This window comes from Myotis myotis, unplaced genomic scaffold (assembly GCF_014108235.1).
Source record: "Myotis myotis isolate mMyoMyo1 unplaced genomic scaffold, mMyoMyo1.p scaffold_m19_p_9, whole genome shotgun sequence".
Taxonomy (NCBI): domain Eukaryota; kingdom Metazoa; phylum Chordata; class Mammalia; order Chiroptera; family Vespertilionidae; genus Myotis; species Myotis myotis.
The window spans coordinates 25649382-25666313 of record NW_023416401.1 but is presented as its reverse complement, the minus strand read 5'-3'; the positions used below and the strand labels follow the sequence as shown (position 1 = coordinate 25666313).

Genomic DNA, 16932 nt, shown 5'->3' with positions numbered 1-16932 from the left:
CATCTCACCCTATCCTGGGTCATGAGGTTCATCTCTGTAAAGTGAGTAAGATCTGTTCTCAGGGATTGGGGGAGACAGAGGGATGACCTTTCAACACGGAGACAACTTTGGCCTTAAACAATGAATGGGGCTCCCAAAGCATGCCAAAGGTAGGACAAAAAAGGGGGGGATTCAAAGGACTGTCACACAGTGGGATCCTCTTCTCTCTACTGTAACAATCTTCCTAGCCCTCCCTAGGAAGGCATTGGTTAAAATGCTGACCCCTAGCATGACCTGCCCACTGTGAGCTCTCAGACTCCCAAGGAGAGGGGTCTGTGGTTCAGTGCGCCACAGCAAGTGCTTTAATCATGAATCGTGGCTCCAGCAAGAGGGAATCCCTCCCCTTCCTCCTGTTTTCCCCAGAGAAAAGGGAGGCGGCCCACATCCTTGAAGTCCCCTGGCTGCTGAGTGGGCGCAGGTGGCTGGTAAGGATCAGCCCAGATGTCCACAATCTTGCGCAAGGTGGAAAAGCGCTCCTCCAGCTCTGGCCCCTCACTCTGCATTAGCAGGTTTGCTAGTTCCCTGCTTAGGTCCTGGATCATGTCCTTCCTTCCTGGCTTCCCAGGCTGGCCTGTGCTGGGGACCACAACAGGGTCCCGGAGCTCCCCACTAGGCCCAAGGAGGTGCTGGTACCTCTTTTGCCACCGGCGGCAAACCATGGTTTCACCCACTGGCTTCTGGCTGTTGTGTAGCAGGGCCAAAATGTGTCGGCATGGCAGGTGGTACCGTTGTTGAAAGGAACAGCTGCAGCTACAGCCATCTTTGCTAACCTGGTGAGAGTCCTCCAGCAGCTTAATGTCCACTGAGGAGCCAGCCATATCCATCAGGTGGGTCGAGTTCTGTGCCACCTCCCATTCATTGTAGCACAGCTTATAGGCCAGTTCGAAGCCACTCTGGTGCAAGGTGTCTAGCATGCCACCCTGGAAGGGCTGCACCTGTGGCTGCTGCTCCACCTGCACCTGCTGTAGGGGTGGCTTTGTCTCTTTCAGGGGGCGCCTGCTGAGGCTCCCTCCACAGATTTCAAAAGGCTTCTTGGACTTTGGTAACATGCTTGCTGGCCGGGCTTTCTTTGACTTGGGAGGAGCTGTGGGCAAGTTTTTCACACCTTTGGTATTAAAGAAGTCGATGTAATCCACAAAGCGGAGGATGCAGTCCAGCAGGGACTGCTGTTTCCTAAAGAGACTGGACACCTTGCTGGCGACGATGTCTAGGCTGTCCATGTAGGTGTTGCACGCATGCAGGCCCTTCCTGACGTGCATGTACCACAGCAGTTCACAGGAGAACCAGTGGGTCTGCAGGAAGCTGAAGAGCTCCTCATCCAGTAGGGCTTGGGACATCTGACAGAGATTCTGCAGGCTGGCATCAGAGGTGACAAACACAGCCTCCCGTAGGGCTTCCTTCATGAGACTTTTAAAGGATGGATTTGCCGAACTACGATGCAACTTCTTCTCTAGGAGTCGGGTTGTGTGGTAGATGGAAAGGAGAATGCGGGCAGCAGGGAAGATTTCCTGCAGGATGGCTCGGTGAGGGAAGGATGGGTCCACAAAGATGACCTTGGTCTTGGGCCAATCTGAGTTGAACTCTGTGAAGATACCCAGCATCTTGGCCACAGACGCGGCTGTCTCGGCCCTGAGCACAGCAAAGTGTACCACTCGACTCTCTCGCTCCTTGTTCTCCACCAGGAACGCGTAGAGGATGTGGCCCTGGGCATTCTCCACCCGGTGCAGCAAGAGATTCTCTGGGAAGCGGATGAACAGGTTGCTCATCTTGCTGCTCTGAAAGCTGAGCCGGTCCAGGTCCTGGCTGTTGCCTACACTGAGGGAGGCCATGGAACCCTCATCCACCTTAAGAAAGTTCTTCATCACTTTCGCTACCTTGGCCAGGTCAGAAGGAGTGATCCCCTCCCGCCCTGGCTTTGAGGCTGCTTGGACCTCACCTAAGCAAAATGAAGGTTCAGCCGGGGGCTTCTCAGCCCTGGTAAAGTCTTTTTTAAATGTGGGCTGCTCAGGCTCAGATTTCTGCAGATACGTTGTCTTCTGAGATTCGGCAGTGTCTCCTTCAGGATCCGCAGTTTTGGAGTCAACATGTATATGCTGGGTGTTGAGTTCACTGATAAATAATCTATCCAGTTTCTCACTATACTGCAGGAGCAAGTATGCGGGGCACATGTCCGCCTCTGGTGTTCTCTTCCTGTTTGACTGGATCCGACTACAGACAAATTTCACCTGCACATATCTGGGGAAAGTAGAAGGGACAATGAGAAAGGTGCTGACCACCCTCTTTCTTTTACAAGACAAGGCCCTCTTGGTCTTGGACTTACAGTGGCTGATATATTTTCTGGAGACCACAGTGCAGTGTGGGATGTAGGGAAGGAAGATTTATGTTTACTCTCCAATCCCAGAGTATGCAGCTCTTTCTTCAAGACCCTATCTAGCTAAAACTCCCTTCATTTTTATCTACTGCAGTTCTAAGCCCCAACTCCTTTCATTTACTCTGTTGCCCATCTGTAGCTGCCGACAATTCAATCTGAGCAAGATACAAAGGAAAACAGATAAGAGGCAATAGCAGGGTACCTAGCTGGTTACTGTTTAAAATGTTCCCTTCTGCCCGGCCAGTGTTGCTCAGTGGTTGAGCATCAACATATGAACTGGGAGGTCAGGGTTCGATTCCTGGTCAGGGCACATGCCCAGGTTGCAGGCTCAATCCACAGTAGGGGTCTTGCAGGAGGTAGCCCATCAATGATTCCCTCTCATCATTGATGTTTCTCTCTCTCCTCCCTTTCTTTCGCTGAAATCAATCAATCAATCAATAATCTATACATATAAAAGCCAAGCGACCTGAACTCCAGAATGACTGGAACAACTGGTCCCTATGATGTGCACTGCGGCTGGCCAACTGGCCCAATAGGGGAGCAGCCCCTCCCCCCAGCCTGCCCGGCTCCCAATTGCCCCCCCATCAGATTGGGGGTGGGGCCAGCTGGCCAACCACCAGCAGCCCCTCCACCCCAGCCCTGCCCAATGGGCCCCCATGGGAGGGAGTCAGCCTGACCCCACCCATGCATGAATTCATGCACTGGGCCTCTAGTACTGTGTAAAGATCTAAACTTAAAAAAAAAATTTTCCCCTTCGTTCCTACCTTTTGGGAGCCACTGCCTACTCCAAACAGCAAAGATAAAAATGACCCTGTCCTGGCTGGTGGTTCAGTTGATTTGAGCATCATCCAGTACACCAAAGGTTGGGGGTCCAATTTCTGGTCAGGGCACATAACTAGGTTTTGGGTTCTATCCCTGGTCAAGACTCACACAGGAAGGCAAGCACTTGATGTTTCTCTCCCCTCCACCCTAACCCTCTCTCTAAAATCAATGGAAGCCCAGGCCCATGTGGATCAGTTGCTTGAGTGATGTCCCTTACACCAAGAGGTCGCTGGTTAGATTCCAGGTCAGGGCACATGCCCAGGTGCAGGATCGATCCTCAGTAGGGGGAGTGCAGGAGGCAGCTGACTGATGTTTCTCTCTCTAAAATCAATAAAAACATATTTAAAAATAAATAAAATAAATAAAAATATTTTTAAAAATAAAAATTAATTAATTAAAAAGCATAGCCTCAGGTGAGGATTAATAAGTAAAAATAAAAAATAAAAAAGTGGCCCTTGGGAGTCAGGAGTAAGGTTAAGTCTGGGCCTCTTCTCTAAGACAGAGATGTCTGTTCACCTTTCATTTAAAGGAAAATGTCCACATCCTAAGAGATTTTGAGAACCCCTGGGCTAGATCATCTTAAGGGTTCCTGCTGGTTTTCCCATTCGAGGAGGAAAGTGATGATTCAAAGAAGGGTAACTAAATTGATTATCTGCTCTTTCTTCCTATCACCTTTCAACCCATGCTTCAAGGCCCAAATCAAGTCCCACCTTCTCCAAGGAGCCTTTGTGGATGCCCTCAAACCATGGTAATTGCTCCTTTCTCTGTATTTATAGCATTTATTTAAAATAAAAGGCTTAGCAGCTTCTCTGGATAGCAGTATACCTAGTGGTTAAGCAGTGGAGACACTGGAGGCTGACTACTGGATTTGAATTCCAGCTCCACCACTCAGGAGCTATTTGACCTTGGGCGATTCACTTCACCTGTGTGTGGTTTCCTCATCATAAAATGAAACGATCTTTTTTTCTTTTTTTAAATATATTTTATTGATGTTTTACAGAGAGGAAGGGAGAGGGATAGAGAGTTAGAAACATTGATGAGAGAAACACCGATCAGCTGCCTCCTGCACACTCCCCACTGGGGATGTGCCTGCAACCAAGGTACATGCCCTTGACCGGAATCGAACCTGGGACCCTTGAGTCCGCAGGCCAACGCTCTATCCACTGAGCCAAACCGGTTAGGGCAAAAATGAAACGATCTTATTAGGGTTGTTATGAGAATTAAATAGGCCACACTTCTCTAGTGTTGACAGAAAGTTTTTAAACCTCCAGTTGGAAACAACAACGGATTAAGATATAGAAATAAAATCATAATAACATTAGTGCTGGATTTCCTTGGCCCCTGCTACCTATTCACCATCTTGAAAATGCATACTCCTGAGTTGCGGTCTCCACACTTTAACCACTGAGCAACCAGCTGGGGCTCTTTTATTTATTTTAATAAAAGTCAGCTACTGATATCACAGCTCTTATGCCTTGTGACATTCACTTGGGTGTTTATGCAGTACATTCCAATTGGATGGGGCTGTCTAGTTATTCCTCAGTGTTTTCCAAGCACCTAACATAATGCTCGCTATTCCTTCATCAAAGATCTGCTGGATAAATGACTCATGGACCACTCGTGGGTGGAATGGGTCACACCCCTGCCTCCTCAGGAAGTGTCTTGGCCCAAAGACTAGAGGAGGGGGAAAATCTCAGCCTCTGGCATGACCTGACACAACCTGGGCATTTCATCAATCCCTTTCCAAACACCCTATGCCAGCTGGTGCTGCTTGCTCACCCTGTGGGGCAAGCTTAGGAAAACAGGATATGCCAGGACCACAGTAACAGGGAGGAGGGGCCCAGGGCCGCAAATGCACGTGTACGCACAGTGCTGAGGCAGCAACACCATCCCCACCTTGGGGCCATGAAAGGGCTGGAGCAGCCCTGTAGTATGGCACAACCGTGAAGGATGACTGTGGTGTGGCCGCTGCCTATGTCTCCAGCTGCGTTTACCACCCCCTCACCATCTTGTTTTTGTGTGTGTAGTCAAGCTGTCTACAGCTTCCCGTGTTCACTATGCTGTTTGCTCATGCTTGTTTCAGTCTGGAATGCCCTTCCCACCAGTCTTCATCCCAAAGCTTACTCATTCTTCAGGACTATCTGCAAACATCACCTTCTCTAGGGAGTCTTCCCTGAGCCTTTAGATCGGGCCCTTCCCTTTTGATGGCTCAACAGCCTAGCACAGCTCTAGCTCATCAAATTATATGGACTTGATGTGCTCTTAGCACATTTGTTCAACTAGTCCAAAGAAAGATAATGATGAGTGCCAACCATAAAGCTCTTTCTACCTTTCCTGGTTCCATTAATGACACCAATTCCCAGTGTAGAAAGCTTGGCACTCTTTTTCTCCCCGCCCCCCCCCCCCCTTTTTTAAATGTTACAGAGAGAAACATCGATTTGTTGTTCCACTTGTTTATGTATTCATTGGTTGGTTCTTGTATGTGCCCTGACTGGGGATCGAACCTGTAACCTTAGCGTGTTGGGACGGTGCTCTAACCAACTGAGCTACCTGGCCAGGGCTGGCATTCTTTTTAATTCCTCATTCTCCATGTATCTATACCAATATGTTAACCAGACTTTTAAAGTCTATCCTACCACTATACATATGACAGATTATTATATGCCAGGCTACATGTTACTCTCTAAAATACATAATTTTATACAATGAAAAGGGTCCTATTATCCAAATTTTACAGTTGGGGAACCAGGCTTAAAGAGGTTCTTCTCAAGGATGAAAATCTGGAATTTAACCTTCCAGTTAAAATGGAAAGATATGGGATTTGAACTAAGCCAGCTTGGATACAGTCTGCGTAGTTAACTATTATGCTGCCTGTTTCTAAATATTTCTCCTTTCTCTGAATTCTCCTTTTACCTTCCTCAACACATTGGTTGTTCAGGTTCAATAACTCCCTTAAAGATCTCTAACCTTGCCAAAACCGGTTTGGCTCAGTGGATAGAGCGTCGGCCTGCGGACTGAAGGGTCCCGGGTTCGATTCCGGTCAAGGGCATGTACCTGGGTTGCGGGCACATCCCCTGTGGGAGATGTGTAGGAGGCAGCTGATCTATGTTTCTCTCTCATCAATGTTTCTGGCTCTCTATCTCTCTCCCTTCCTCTCTGTAAAAAATCAATAAAATATATTTAAAAAAAAAAAAAAAAAAAAAAAGATCTCTAACCTTACCGTCCTCGTTGGTATCATGCTTTTCAAACTCAGTGGGTACTAGGTTGAAGCCTGTTATTTTCTTCCTGCTTCCCTTAAGCTTTTTTTTTTTTATTGAGATATAACTTTCATACTTGGAAGTACACATTCTTTTGTAAGAATTCTTTGATTGTTTTAGTTATTTTAATTTGAACTTATTTCTGTCTCTCAAGTTAAAGCAAAGATTCCCTTCAAGGCAAGAATAGGGTTTTATATAGTCATTTGTTGGTATCTGCTAGGGATTGGTTCCAGGAACCCCAAGAATATAAAAATCTGCATATGCTTGCCCTGGCCAGAGTTGGTTAGTTGTTAGAGTGTTGGCCCATGCACCGAAGGTCATGGATTTGATTCCCAGTCAAGGGCATGTACCAGGTTGCAGGTTTGATCTCCGCCCCGGTCAGCACATGTGAAGGAGGCAAACAAACGATGTGTCTTTCTCACATCCACGATTCTCTCTCTCTCTCTCCCCCACTCCCTCCCTTCCTCCTTTCCACTTTCTCTAAAAATCAATGGAAAAAACATCCTCGGGTGAGTATTAACCAGAAAAAAAAAAATCCACATATGCTCAAGTCCCTTATATAAAATGGCATGGTGTTTGCATATAACCTATGCACATCCTCCCACTTACTTTATATCATCTCTAGATTACTTATGATACCTAATACAATGTAAATGCTATGCAAATAGTCAGTGTACTGTATTGTTTAGGGAATGACAAGAAGAAAAAGTCTATACATGTTCAGTACAGACACAATCATCAACCATCAAAGGTCTGACTACACAGTACATGCCAGCAACAACATACCTTTTTTCCCCCCCAAATATTCTCGATCTGTGGTTGGTTGAATACATGGATGCAGAACCCACAGATATGGAGGGCTGACTGTACTTTAAAAAATCTCCCTTAGTGCTTATTTCTAAGAGTGCTCAACCAGGATCTGAAGGGAGTCATCCAATTTTGCTGATTCTTTCTAATCTATGTTGTAGGTATTTGTATTCCCCTACTTACCCGTGACCCTAGTGTACTCCCAGTGCCTGGCACTGCACCAGGCACAGGCTAGGGACTGTAAACACACATACTGACTGACCCTAATGAATGTGTACGATACAGAAATTCTTCCTACAACATGAGTAGAATACTAGGAAGTTCACTGGGAGAGTTTGGTCAGATGACCTGGCTTCTAGTCTTATTAACTATAACTTTGAACAAATCCTTGGTTTAATTTCAAACATTTACTAAGTCCTACTATGTACCAAACACTGCTAATTGCTCAGAAGGCTACATACACTAATTAGATATTCTCTACTCTCAGTCTAGTGAACAGAAAAATTATTAGATGGCCAATAAAGTCGATATTAAGTGGTGAATGATTAAACAGAGGTACAAACAATATACTTAGACAATGGAACCTCAGTTCTCAAACTGAATTTGTTCCAGAAGGCTGTTGGAGAAGGGATCTGTTCGAAAACTGAATCGTTTCTTTCCCATTAGAAATGATATAAATTGAATTAATTGATTCCAGACTCCTAAATGATTCCCTGTTTTAACCTTTCTTATATACAGTACATGTCTAAACTCTATTGTTGTTCTCACAACTTTCCTTTTCACTTTGCAGTTATCACTAACCTTTTAGGACCCATGGTGACTTACTGTACCTATCTACATATATAAAAAGACAGCGACCAGTCGCTATAACGACTGTAACCACCGGGCGCTATGTTGCCCACTGTTGCTGGCGAACCAGCCAGATCAGGGGGTGGGGCCAGCCGGCCAACCTCCTGCGGCTCCTCCCACCAGCCAGCCCCACCCCCTGATCAGCCCCCCCACCCTTATCAGGGGCAGGGCCAGCTGGGTGGGGCTGGCCGGCTAACCTCCCACAACCCATCCCCTGGCCTCTGACCCCCAATCGGCCCCCCCTATGCCATCTGGGGGCGGGGCTGGCCTGCCCACCGCCCACAGTCCCTCCCCCACAGCTGGCCCCACCCCTAATTGCCCCCGCCCCCAATCAGGGGCAGGGCCTGCCGGCAAATCGCCCAGGGCCTCTCCCCTCAGCTGGCCGGCCCTGATCAGGCCCGAGTTGGGCCGAGTTGGCCGACCCCACCCATGCCTCTAGTTTAATAATAATAAACAGTTCGATTCCCCATCAGGGCACATGCTTGTATTGTGGGCTTGATCCCTAGCAGTGGGTGTGCAGTAGGCAGCTGACGGATGATTCTCTCGTCACTGATATTTCTCTCTCTCCCTTCCTCTCTGAAATCATTAAAAGTAACAATAATAATAGCCCTAACCGGTTTGGCTCGGTGGATAGAGCGTCGACCTGCGGACTGAAGGGTCCTGGGTTCGATTTCGGTCAAGGGCATGTACCTGGGTTGCGGTCTCATCCCTAGGACGCATTGTTCAGGTGGGGGGTGTGCAGGAGGCAGCTGATCGATGTTTCTCTTTCTCGTCGATGTTCCTAACTCTCTATCCCTCTCCCTTCCTCTCTGTAAAAAATCAACAAAATATATATTTAAAAATAATACACTCTTCTTTAAAAAAAAACCCACAATAATAAACAGCAACAAAAGCAAAAAAAAAACCCATGAAAATATTCACAGCACAATTTCTTGAGATGTTAGCAATGCGAGGTTTAATAGTAAACTTACTCATACTCTCAAATTTTCTCCTTTATTTGTCACCTGAGAGACACACGTGACTGATCATACAGGTATCAGCATGAAAGGGTTGTTGGTCGAGAACTGAAGTTTTGTTTGACAATCAAAACATTTTTTCTGTTAACTTGGTCAAGAACCAAATTGTTTGAGATGGGAGATGTTCCAAAACCAAGATTTGACTATTACTGAATAGTGCTCACCTTGACTATGGGAACTAGCACAGATTAACTAAAACTTCTGATTCATTTCATATAAGATTTGTATCCTTGTTGTGTGTAAACTGCACTGGAGCAATGAATACAATTTTTTATAATTGTATGGGAACAATTACACATCTTGTTCCTATATAATTATATATCTTGAGTTAGGAACAAGACTCAGTCAGAAGATCTAATTTAAATTCCAGCTTTACCACTTAATTGTGTGAACTTAGATAAGTCACTTCACTTCCTCTAAGCCTCCAAATCCTAATCTACAAATGTGAAACTAATAAGAGTACTGGTTTATAAATAATCAGTACCTAGTCCAAGAATAATCAGTACCAGTAAAAGTGAATGCATTTAAAAGGCTTAGACAGGATCTGCTGGTTGCCATCCAACATCCCTTTGTCCTCTTCTCCCATAGAGCAGCGGTTCTCAACCTGTGGGTCGCAACCCCTTTGGCGGTCGAAGGACCCTTTCACAGGGGTCGCCTAAGACCATTCTGCATATCAGATATTTACATTACGATTCATAACGGTAGCAACATTACAGTTATGAAGTAGCAATGAAAATAATTTTATGGTTGGGTCACAACATGAGGAACTGTATTTAAAGGGCCAGAAGGTTGAGAACCACTGCCACAGAGCTAACTGCTTCAGGCTTAGTCTAAACTGATTAAAGTAATCTTATTAGAAATGGGAATGGAGACTGGCCCAATTCTGGACAAAGAAACATGGTAGGAAATCTGCAGGACACCAAGGAAGGCTTTTTCTTCTGGATGTGACTCCTGCACTTGTGCCACATGGGAAGCCATTCTGAGGCAAAGCTGAGACCTGCGGATGGCGGAGTGGAATGAAGCAAAAAGCCTGGGCCACGAAAACAACCCCCTTCAAAGGGCCACCTCTGGGCTTCCAAGAAGTCAGGCATTTTGAGATGGTTTTCAGTTAATTGAAGCCAAAAACATCTTCAGAAACAACATTTCATAGTAAGTAGTAGGAAAAAATATTTGAATGGAATTTTATCTTAAAAAATGAGACTACCCTGGCCGGTTTGGCTCAGTGGATAGAGCGTTGGCCTGAGGACTGAGGGGTCCCGGGTTCGATTCCGGTTGGGAGCATGTGCCTTGGTTGCAGGCATGTCCCCAGTGGGGGGTGTGCGGGAGGCAGCTGGTCCATGTTTCTCTCTCATGGATGTTTCTAACTCTCTATTCCTCTCTGTAAAAAAATCAATAAAATATATTTAAAAAAATGAGACTAAATGCATATAAGCATAACCAATGGACATAAGACACTGGGGGGTACGGGAGGATGGGGGAAGGTCAAGAGGGGAAAAAAGGAGACATATGTAATACTGTTTGTAATACTTTAAGCAATAAAACAAAATTTTTAAAAATGAGACTAAAATTATAAAATTAATATATTTAACAAGATATAAGTGATAATGGCAGCTATATGGCAATTCTTAGAATAACTGAAAGTTTAAACTGATGCTTGGCTGGTCTGGCTCAGTGGCTGAGCGCTGACCTATGAGCCAGGAGGTCATGTTCTGTTTTCTATCTCTCTCTCCCTCTCTGAAATCATTACACATAATAATAATAAACAGCAACAAAAGCCAGTCAGGGCATAAGCCAGGGTTGCGGGCTCACTCCCCAGTGTGCGGTGGGCAGGAAGCAGCTGATTAATGATTCTCTCTCATCACTGATGTTTCTCTCTCTCCCTCTCCCTCCCTCTCTGAAATCAATAAAAATATATTTAAAAATAATAATAATGAAGTGTCAACTGTTACCCTGGCAGGTATGGCTGTGTTGGTTGAGTGTAGTCCCTTGCACTAGAGGGTTGAAGGGTTGCTGATTTGATTCCTGGCTGGGGCACATGCTCAGCCAGGTTTGATCCCCAGTCAGGGGCGTGAGGCAAATGATTGATGTTTCTCTCTCTCTCTCCTTTTCCTTTCCTCTCTCTCTCTCAAATCAATAAAAATATATTTTGAAAAGCTAAGTATCAACTGTTGTTTTTTTTCATGGTATATTTCCCCCTTCTGTCTCACATTTGCAATATGTAAAGGTTGGTTTTACCAAAATATTCCTGGGCTTTATCATGTTTCCCAAAAACCTAACTTAATTTTTTGCTATGTAAATTCCTTGCTTTTCAAGTTCCTATAATATCATCATCTTTGCTTGATTCCCCTTCTCCATTTGTTAACTGATATAAGGCTGAGGGTGATCTAAGGATTCACCAAGTCCTACAGCTCTTGGGTGATGTGTAATTTCAAGTTGGCAATCATTTTTATTTGCATTGTATTACCCTGATGCTTACCACATTTATTCATTAGCCAGAAATTGACTACCAAAGATGTTGATGGGACTGGTGAGGATAAGCAGGAAGGAATGAATCAGTACTGACTCATTTTTTAAGTGGCCAGCGTATTAGCAAGATTTTTGTGTTATGATTTTTGCTTTCCTACGCAGCCTTGTGACTATGGACACATGGAAAATGAAAACTCAGCCAACAGGGCTCACAGTTCAAAGGATGGGGTAAGGATTAAATAAAACAATGCCTGTAAAGTTCTTCGCAGAATGTTTGGAATGAATCCCAAAAGAAGTTTAAAAAGGTAGCTATTGCTATTTCGGTCTCCCGCCTCCGCCGCAGCGAGAGGAGCTGCCTCCACATCTGCAATGGATGGTCATTCGGAACCGCTCCAGCTTCCTGATCCAGAGGAAGACGTACAAAACTGAACCCAATAATCTGAAGGCCCTCAACTGACTCCCTGCGCTCTACCGGCCTGACTCGCTTAAGACAGCGGGTCATCATGAAGCAGAGATCGGGCTTTCTGCGAACGTGCGGACCACCGCTGCCAGGAATGCGGGGCCGCCAGAACAGCATTCAGCACGGGATCCATAAGAACATGGATCCGGCCTGGCAGCCGGCTCGGCTCAGCGCAGCCGCAGGGCCAGCGCCATCCTGTGCAGCCAGAACCCCCTGATGGTGAAGAGGAAGTGGGCTGCCCCACCAAGAGCGCCTGAGCCCCCCCCCCCCCCCCCCCCCCCGCCCCCCGAACAATAAAGGAAGCAGCCAACTTTCCTTAAAAACTGAAGGGCAATGAAGACAGATATCAGAATATTTCATGGATTGTTTGAAGAATATCAATCCCCAAAAAGACACAAAAAGCCCTACAACAGCCATGTATAAAAATATGGGATGGGATGGGAAACTGCGTATAAAACTATAGAATCTACCCAGTCCCTGGGACTTTCGGTCATTTAGTGGTAACGCCCACAGTACATTTCTTTGGCTCTCTTAAATATCTGCCACTTTCCATCACGTCCTACAGTTACGTCTTCGGCAAATGTTTACTTAGCCTCTGTTTCAGCCACTACATGTATTTTCCCATATATATATATATATATATATATATATATATATATATATATATATATATATATATATATTATTGCAGAGAGGAAGGGAGAGGGAGAGAAACATCAATGATGAGAGAATCATTGCTCGATCAGCTGCCTCCTAAAGGGGATCAAGCCCTGACCGGAATCGAACCTGGGACCCTTCAGTCCGCAGGTCGACACTCTTCATTGAGCCAAACCAGCTAGAGCTTTTCTTCTTCTTTTTAATGTTTTTATTTATTTTTAGAGAGAGAGGGATAGAGAGGTAGAAACATCAAAGAGAAACATTGATCGGATGCCTCCTGCATGTCCCCTACTGGGGATGGAGCCCTCAACCTAGGCATGTGTCCTGACTGGATCTGCACATGGCTGCCCGTGACCTATTGGTTCGTGGGTCGACACTCAACCACTGAGCCACACCGGCTGGGCTACATGTATTTTCTTACTTAATTTTCACTATACACTCCTCATTTTACAGAGGAATACACCAAGCGGCAAAGGTTAAAAAAAGTCTGTCTTTCGGACTCCAGAGCGCTCACTTTTTAAAAAAAATATATATTTTATTGATTTTTTACAGAGAGGAAGGGAGAAGGAGAGGGATAGAGTTAGAAACATCGATTCAGCTGCCCTCTGCACACCTCTTACTGGGGATATGCCCGCAACCAAGGGACATGCCCTTGACTGGAATCGAACCTGGGACCCTTCAGTCCACAGGCCGACACTCTATCCACTGAGCCAAACCAGTCAGGGCAGAGCTCTCACTTTTAATCATTTTGCCAGCTTTTCCTAAACTTCCAGGAATCACATACCACTTTTTACATCTGCCATGGCCACCCATATAACATTTGCATTATTATTTTCAAATGGTTTTCTTTAAATCAGCTCACTTTATTTAATAGGATCTTTATGTTTGGGTACTAACATTATAGTTACTATAGCCAAAACCGGTTTGGCTCAGTGGATAGAGCGTCGTCCTGCGGACTGGAGGTTCCCGGGTTCGATTCCGGTCAGGGGCATGTACCTGGGTTGCGGGCACATCCCCGGTGGGAGATGTGCAGGAGGCAGTTGATCGATGTTTCTCTCATCGATGTTTCTAGCTCTCTCTCTCCCTTCCTCTCTGTAGAAAATCAATAAAATATATTTAAAAAAAAAATCTCACCTGTCCACTAGTAATATGCGTATTTGGTTGCGAGAAACGTTGCACTCTGCTAAATTATCTCCCAAAAACATTTCCTCCACCCTCCTGGCAGTTCCACATGAGAAGTGTTCATTCCACACGTCCATATACCATTCAAAAAGCCCAACACAGCGTACAAGACTATTCTTTACAACATCCCAACAAACAGCCGACCTGTCTCTGCTGGAGGCCAGGGCTGCTCACTAATTCACTTCCTCGTAAACTAGCTCATTCCACTCAGCAGGTAGAGACCACCATTTACCCATCTTTGTATCCCAGCTCAACACCTGCGGGCAAACATTTTACCTCTTACTAGAAGTTTGTTGAATGAAATAATAAACAAGTGGGATTAAAAACCTGTTACAACCCATTGGTTAAGTAGGGCAGTTAAGAGCTCTGGCAATAAACAGGCTGGACCTGATCTTCAGTCCTAACACCTAGGTCCTAGGTGCTTTCTTATAGATACTAGTTTCTTGAAATCCTACCCTACTCCCTGCTCCAACATGCCCCCTCTTTTCTGCCAATTCCCATTTTTCTTGGCTGTAACCATACCAAATTCAGACTTCCCTGGTTCACACCACGTGATTTTGAAGGTGGGGGTGATTTTTGTTATAGGTTCTCTTATTATTTTCCTCTTCCAAGTCTTTTTTAAATATATATGTGTGTGTGTGTGTGTGTCTATATATATATATATATATATATATATATATATATATATATATGTATTGATTTCAGAAAGGAAGGGAGAAATAGAAACATCAATAATGAGAATCATTGATCAGCTGCCTCCTGCATGCCCCACACTGGGGATCGAGCCGGCAACTTAGGCACATGCCCTGACTGGGAATCGAACCGTGAACTCCTGGTTCATAGGCCGATGCTCAACCACTGAGCCATGCCAGCTGGACTGTACATCTCTTTTATTTTTATTTTATTTTATTTTTTTAATTAAAAATATATTTTATTGATTTTTTACAGAGAGGAAGGGAGAGAGATAGTCAGAAACATCGATGAGAGAGAAACACTGATCAGCTGCCTCCTGCACATCTCCCACTGGGGATGTGCCTGCAACCAAGGTACATGCCCTGGACCGGAATCGAACCTGGGACCCTTTAGCCCACAGGCCGACGCTCTATCCACTGAGCCAAACCGGTTTCGGCATGTACATCTCTTTTAAACATTAATCACATACTAGTCAGTTTACTAGAGTCCAACTCTATCCCATCTTAAGCTCCCCCTCAAATATGTTTTTAGTGATTTAGAGAGGAAGGGAGAAGGGGAGAGAAACATGAACAAGAAACATCCATTGGCTGCCTCCCTGCCTCCTGTACGCACCGAACTTGCAACCTGGAAATGTGACCGTCCAGGAATCCAACAGACAAGCCTTTCAGTGCACAGGACAACGCTCAACTAATGGAGCCACACAGGCCAGGGCTATCCCGCCTCACGCTCTTTGAGGGTAGGCTGGCTCCTTATTCATCTTCGTTTTCTGTACCCAGCACAGCACTGGGCTTCAGAGCAGGGGAAACGGCACAACATGCCTCCCTAGACGGGAACTTTGGCCAAACATCTATCTCAACACAGAGGCTTCAGATGTACTCTGATGTTCAATTTGCAAAAAGTGGAAAAATTCACCTAAAGCCTGGATTTGACTTGTCTTGCCCCAAATTCTGGCAATAATGGATCTTTATTTTCACACGGCAGCCATCAGCTGGAGTTGATTAGATAGGCCCTGCTCTCCACGTTAGCGCATTCACACTTCTGTTGTCCCTAGCACAAAGACCTGGTGTTGGCTGTTAATTTCATCATCCTTTTTTCTTATAGTAAAATTAGAAGTAAACTTTCTTCCACTGATTTGTTTCACCTGAGCCCTGAATGGATTTGAGTTTTCAACCTTCTAAGCCTGTTTTCTCATCTACTAAATGCGAGATAACATTTATCTATAATTCTCTGTACATGGGGGAAAGAATGTACAGACCAGAGAACGCTGCTTGCCATGCGACACTGAAAGTGTTTGCGAAACGGCTGTTCATCTCAGGAGCTCCAGAACTACTTCAAAACCGAATGAATGAATGAACCAACGAACGAGCAGAACTAACCGACAAACGACCACATTACTGCTTTGTAAAGAGGAGACTGGTGAAGGAAATGATCGCCAAGGCATTTTTATCCATTTGTGAAGGCCATATTTTGTGTCTGGGATACCGCAGGTGCTCAGGAAATGGGACAAATTGCAGTGATTATGAATTCCATAAAAGCTGTGAATGTAGGTGAGTGAGTGACGCTGAAGTGGGATGGTCAAAAACTAATGCCTGTGGAGGTTTTGCTCTCCTTTCACCCGGCATCCAGCAGGTGCTTAATGACTGCTTGTTGAATGCGCAGAGAAACAAGGGCCCAGTTGCACGCCCTCCTCCAGGTCGCCCTCCAGGTGGCAGTGGGCCTCCTCCCCACCCTCCTGCGCCGCCCCCACCCCGCCCTTACAGGATGTCCTCACGGATGGAGGTGCCGTGGTTGAGGTTGTGGCAGCGGACGGAGACGCGGTCCCTGAGAATGAAGGAGCAACTGTTCTCCTTTTTGTAGAGGCTGAAGCACTTCCTGAAATCCTCGTAGGTCTTGAAGCAGCTGCCCAGCTCCATGGCTGCCGCCTCAGCCCACGCCAGGGAATGGCCCTAAGATCAATACCAGGGGTCAGAGGTCACACTATGAGGGTCTACAGGCTGCCGTTGGACCAGAACGCCTTCGAGCTCGGCCCCAATTGGTGGCCAGCTATGAAGCTCAGGAGCCCCAGGTCTGAGGCGGTAAAAGAGGCTGGGGTCGCCCTTGCTATCTGACTGAGGGGAAATGACGCTAATCCCTCTTTATCAAGCCCTGGATCCGCCCCTCCAATCACACACGGAATTCTCAGACTGGCACTCATTTTCTCCAATAGCTAGAGAAAGATAGCCACGCACCCGCAGACTGACAGGAGCATTGTCCAATCATAATTTGCATCCCTTATTCTCAGGGCTTGCAGACTTCCGGTTACTGGAGCGAGCT

The 16932-nt window shown here is 45.8% G+C and overlaps 1 protein-coding gene across 1 annotated transcript; it reads right to left on the bottom strand.

Annotated features, from left to right (window-relative positions):
* Positions 1-209: 209 nt before the first annotated feature.
* Positions 210-16929, bottom strand: ZSWIM3 (zinc finger SWIM-type containing 3). The gene is made up of 2 exons (XM_036321225.1): positions 16378-16929; positions 210-2274 (listed from the first exon to the last, which is right to left on the bottom strand). The coding sequence occupies exons 1-2, from the start codon at positions 16530-16532 to the stop codon at positions 342-344; spliced, it is 2088 nt and encodes a 695-aa protein (XP_036177118.1). The 5' UTR covers positions 16533-16929; the 3' UTR covers positions 210-341.
* Positions 16930-16932: the final 3 nt, after the last annotated feature.

Bases quoted from the DNA above. Each gene is read 5' to 3' on its own strand.
- ZSWIM3 (XM_036321225.1), bottom strand. From the start codon at position 16,532: ATGGAGCTGGGCAGCTGCTTCAAGACCTACGAGGATTTCAGGAAGTGC. The intron at 2,275-16,377 runs GTAAGGGCGGGG...TACTTTCCCCAG, and splicing joins TCCATCCGTGAGGACATCCT to ATATGTGCAGGTGAAATTTG.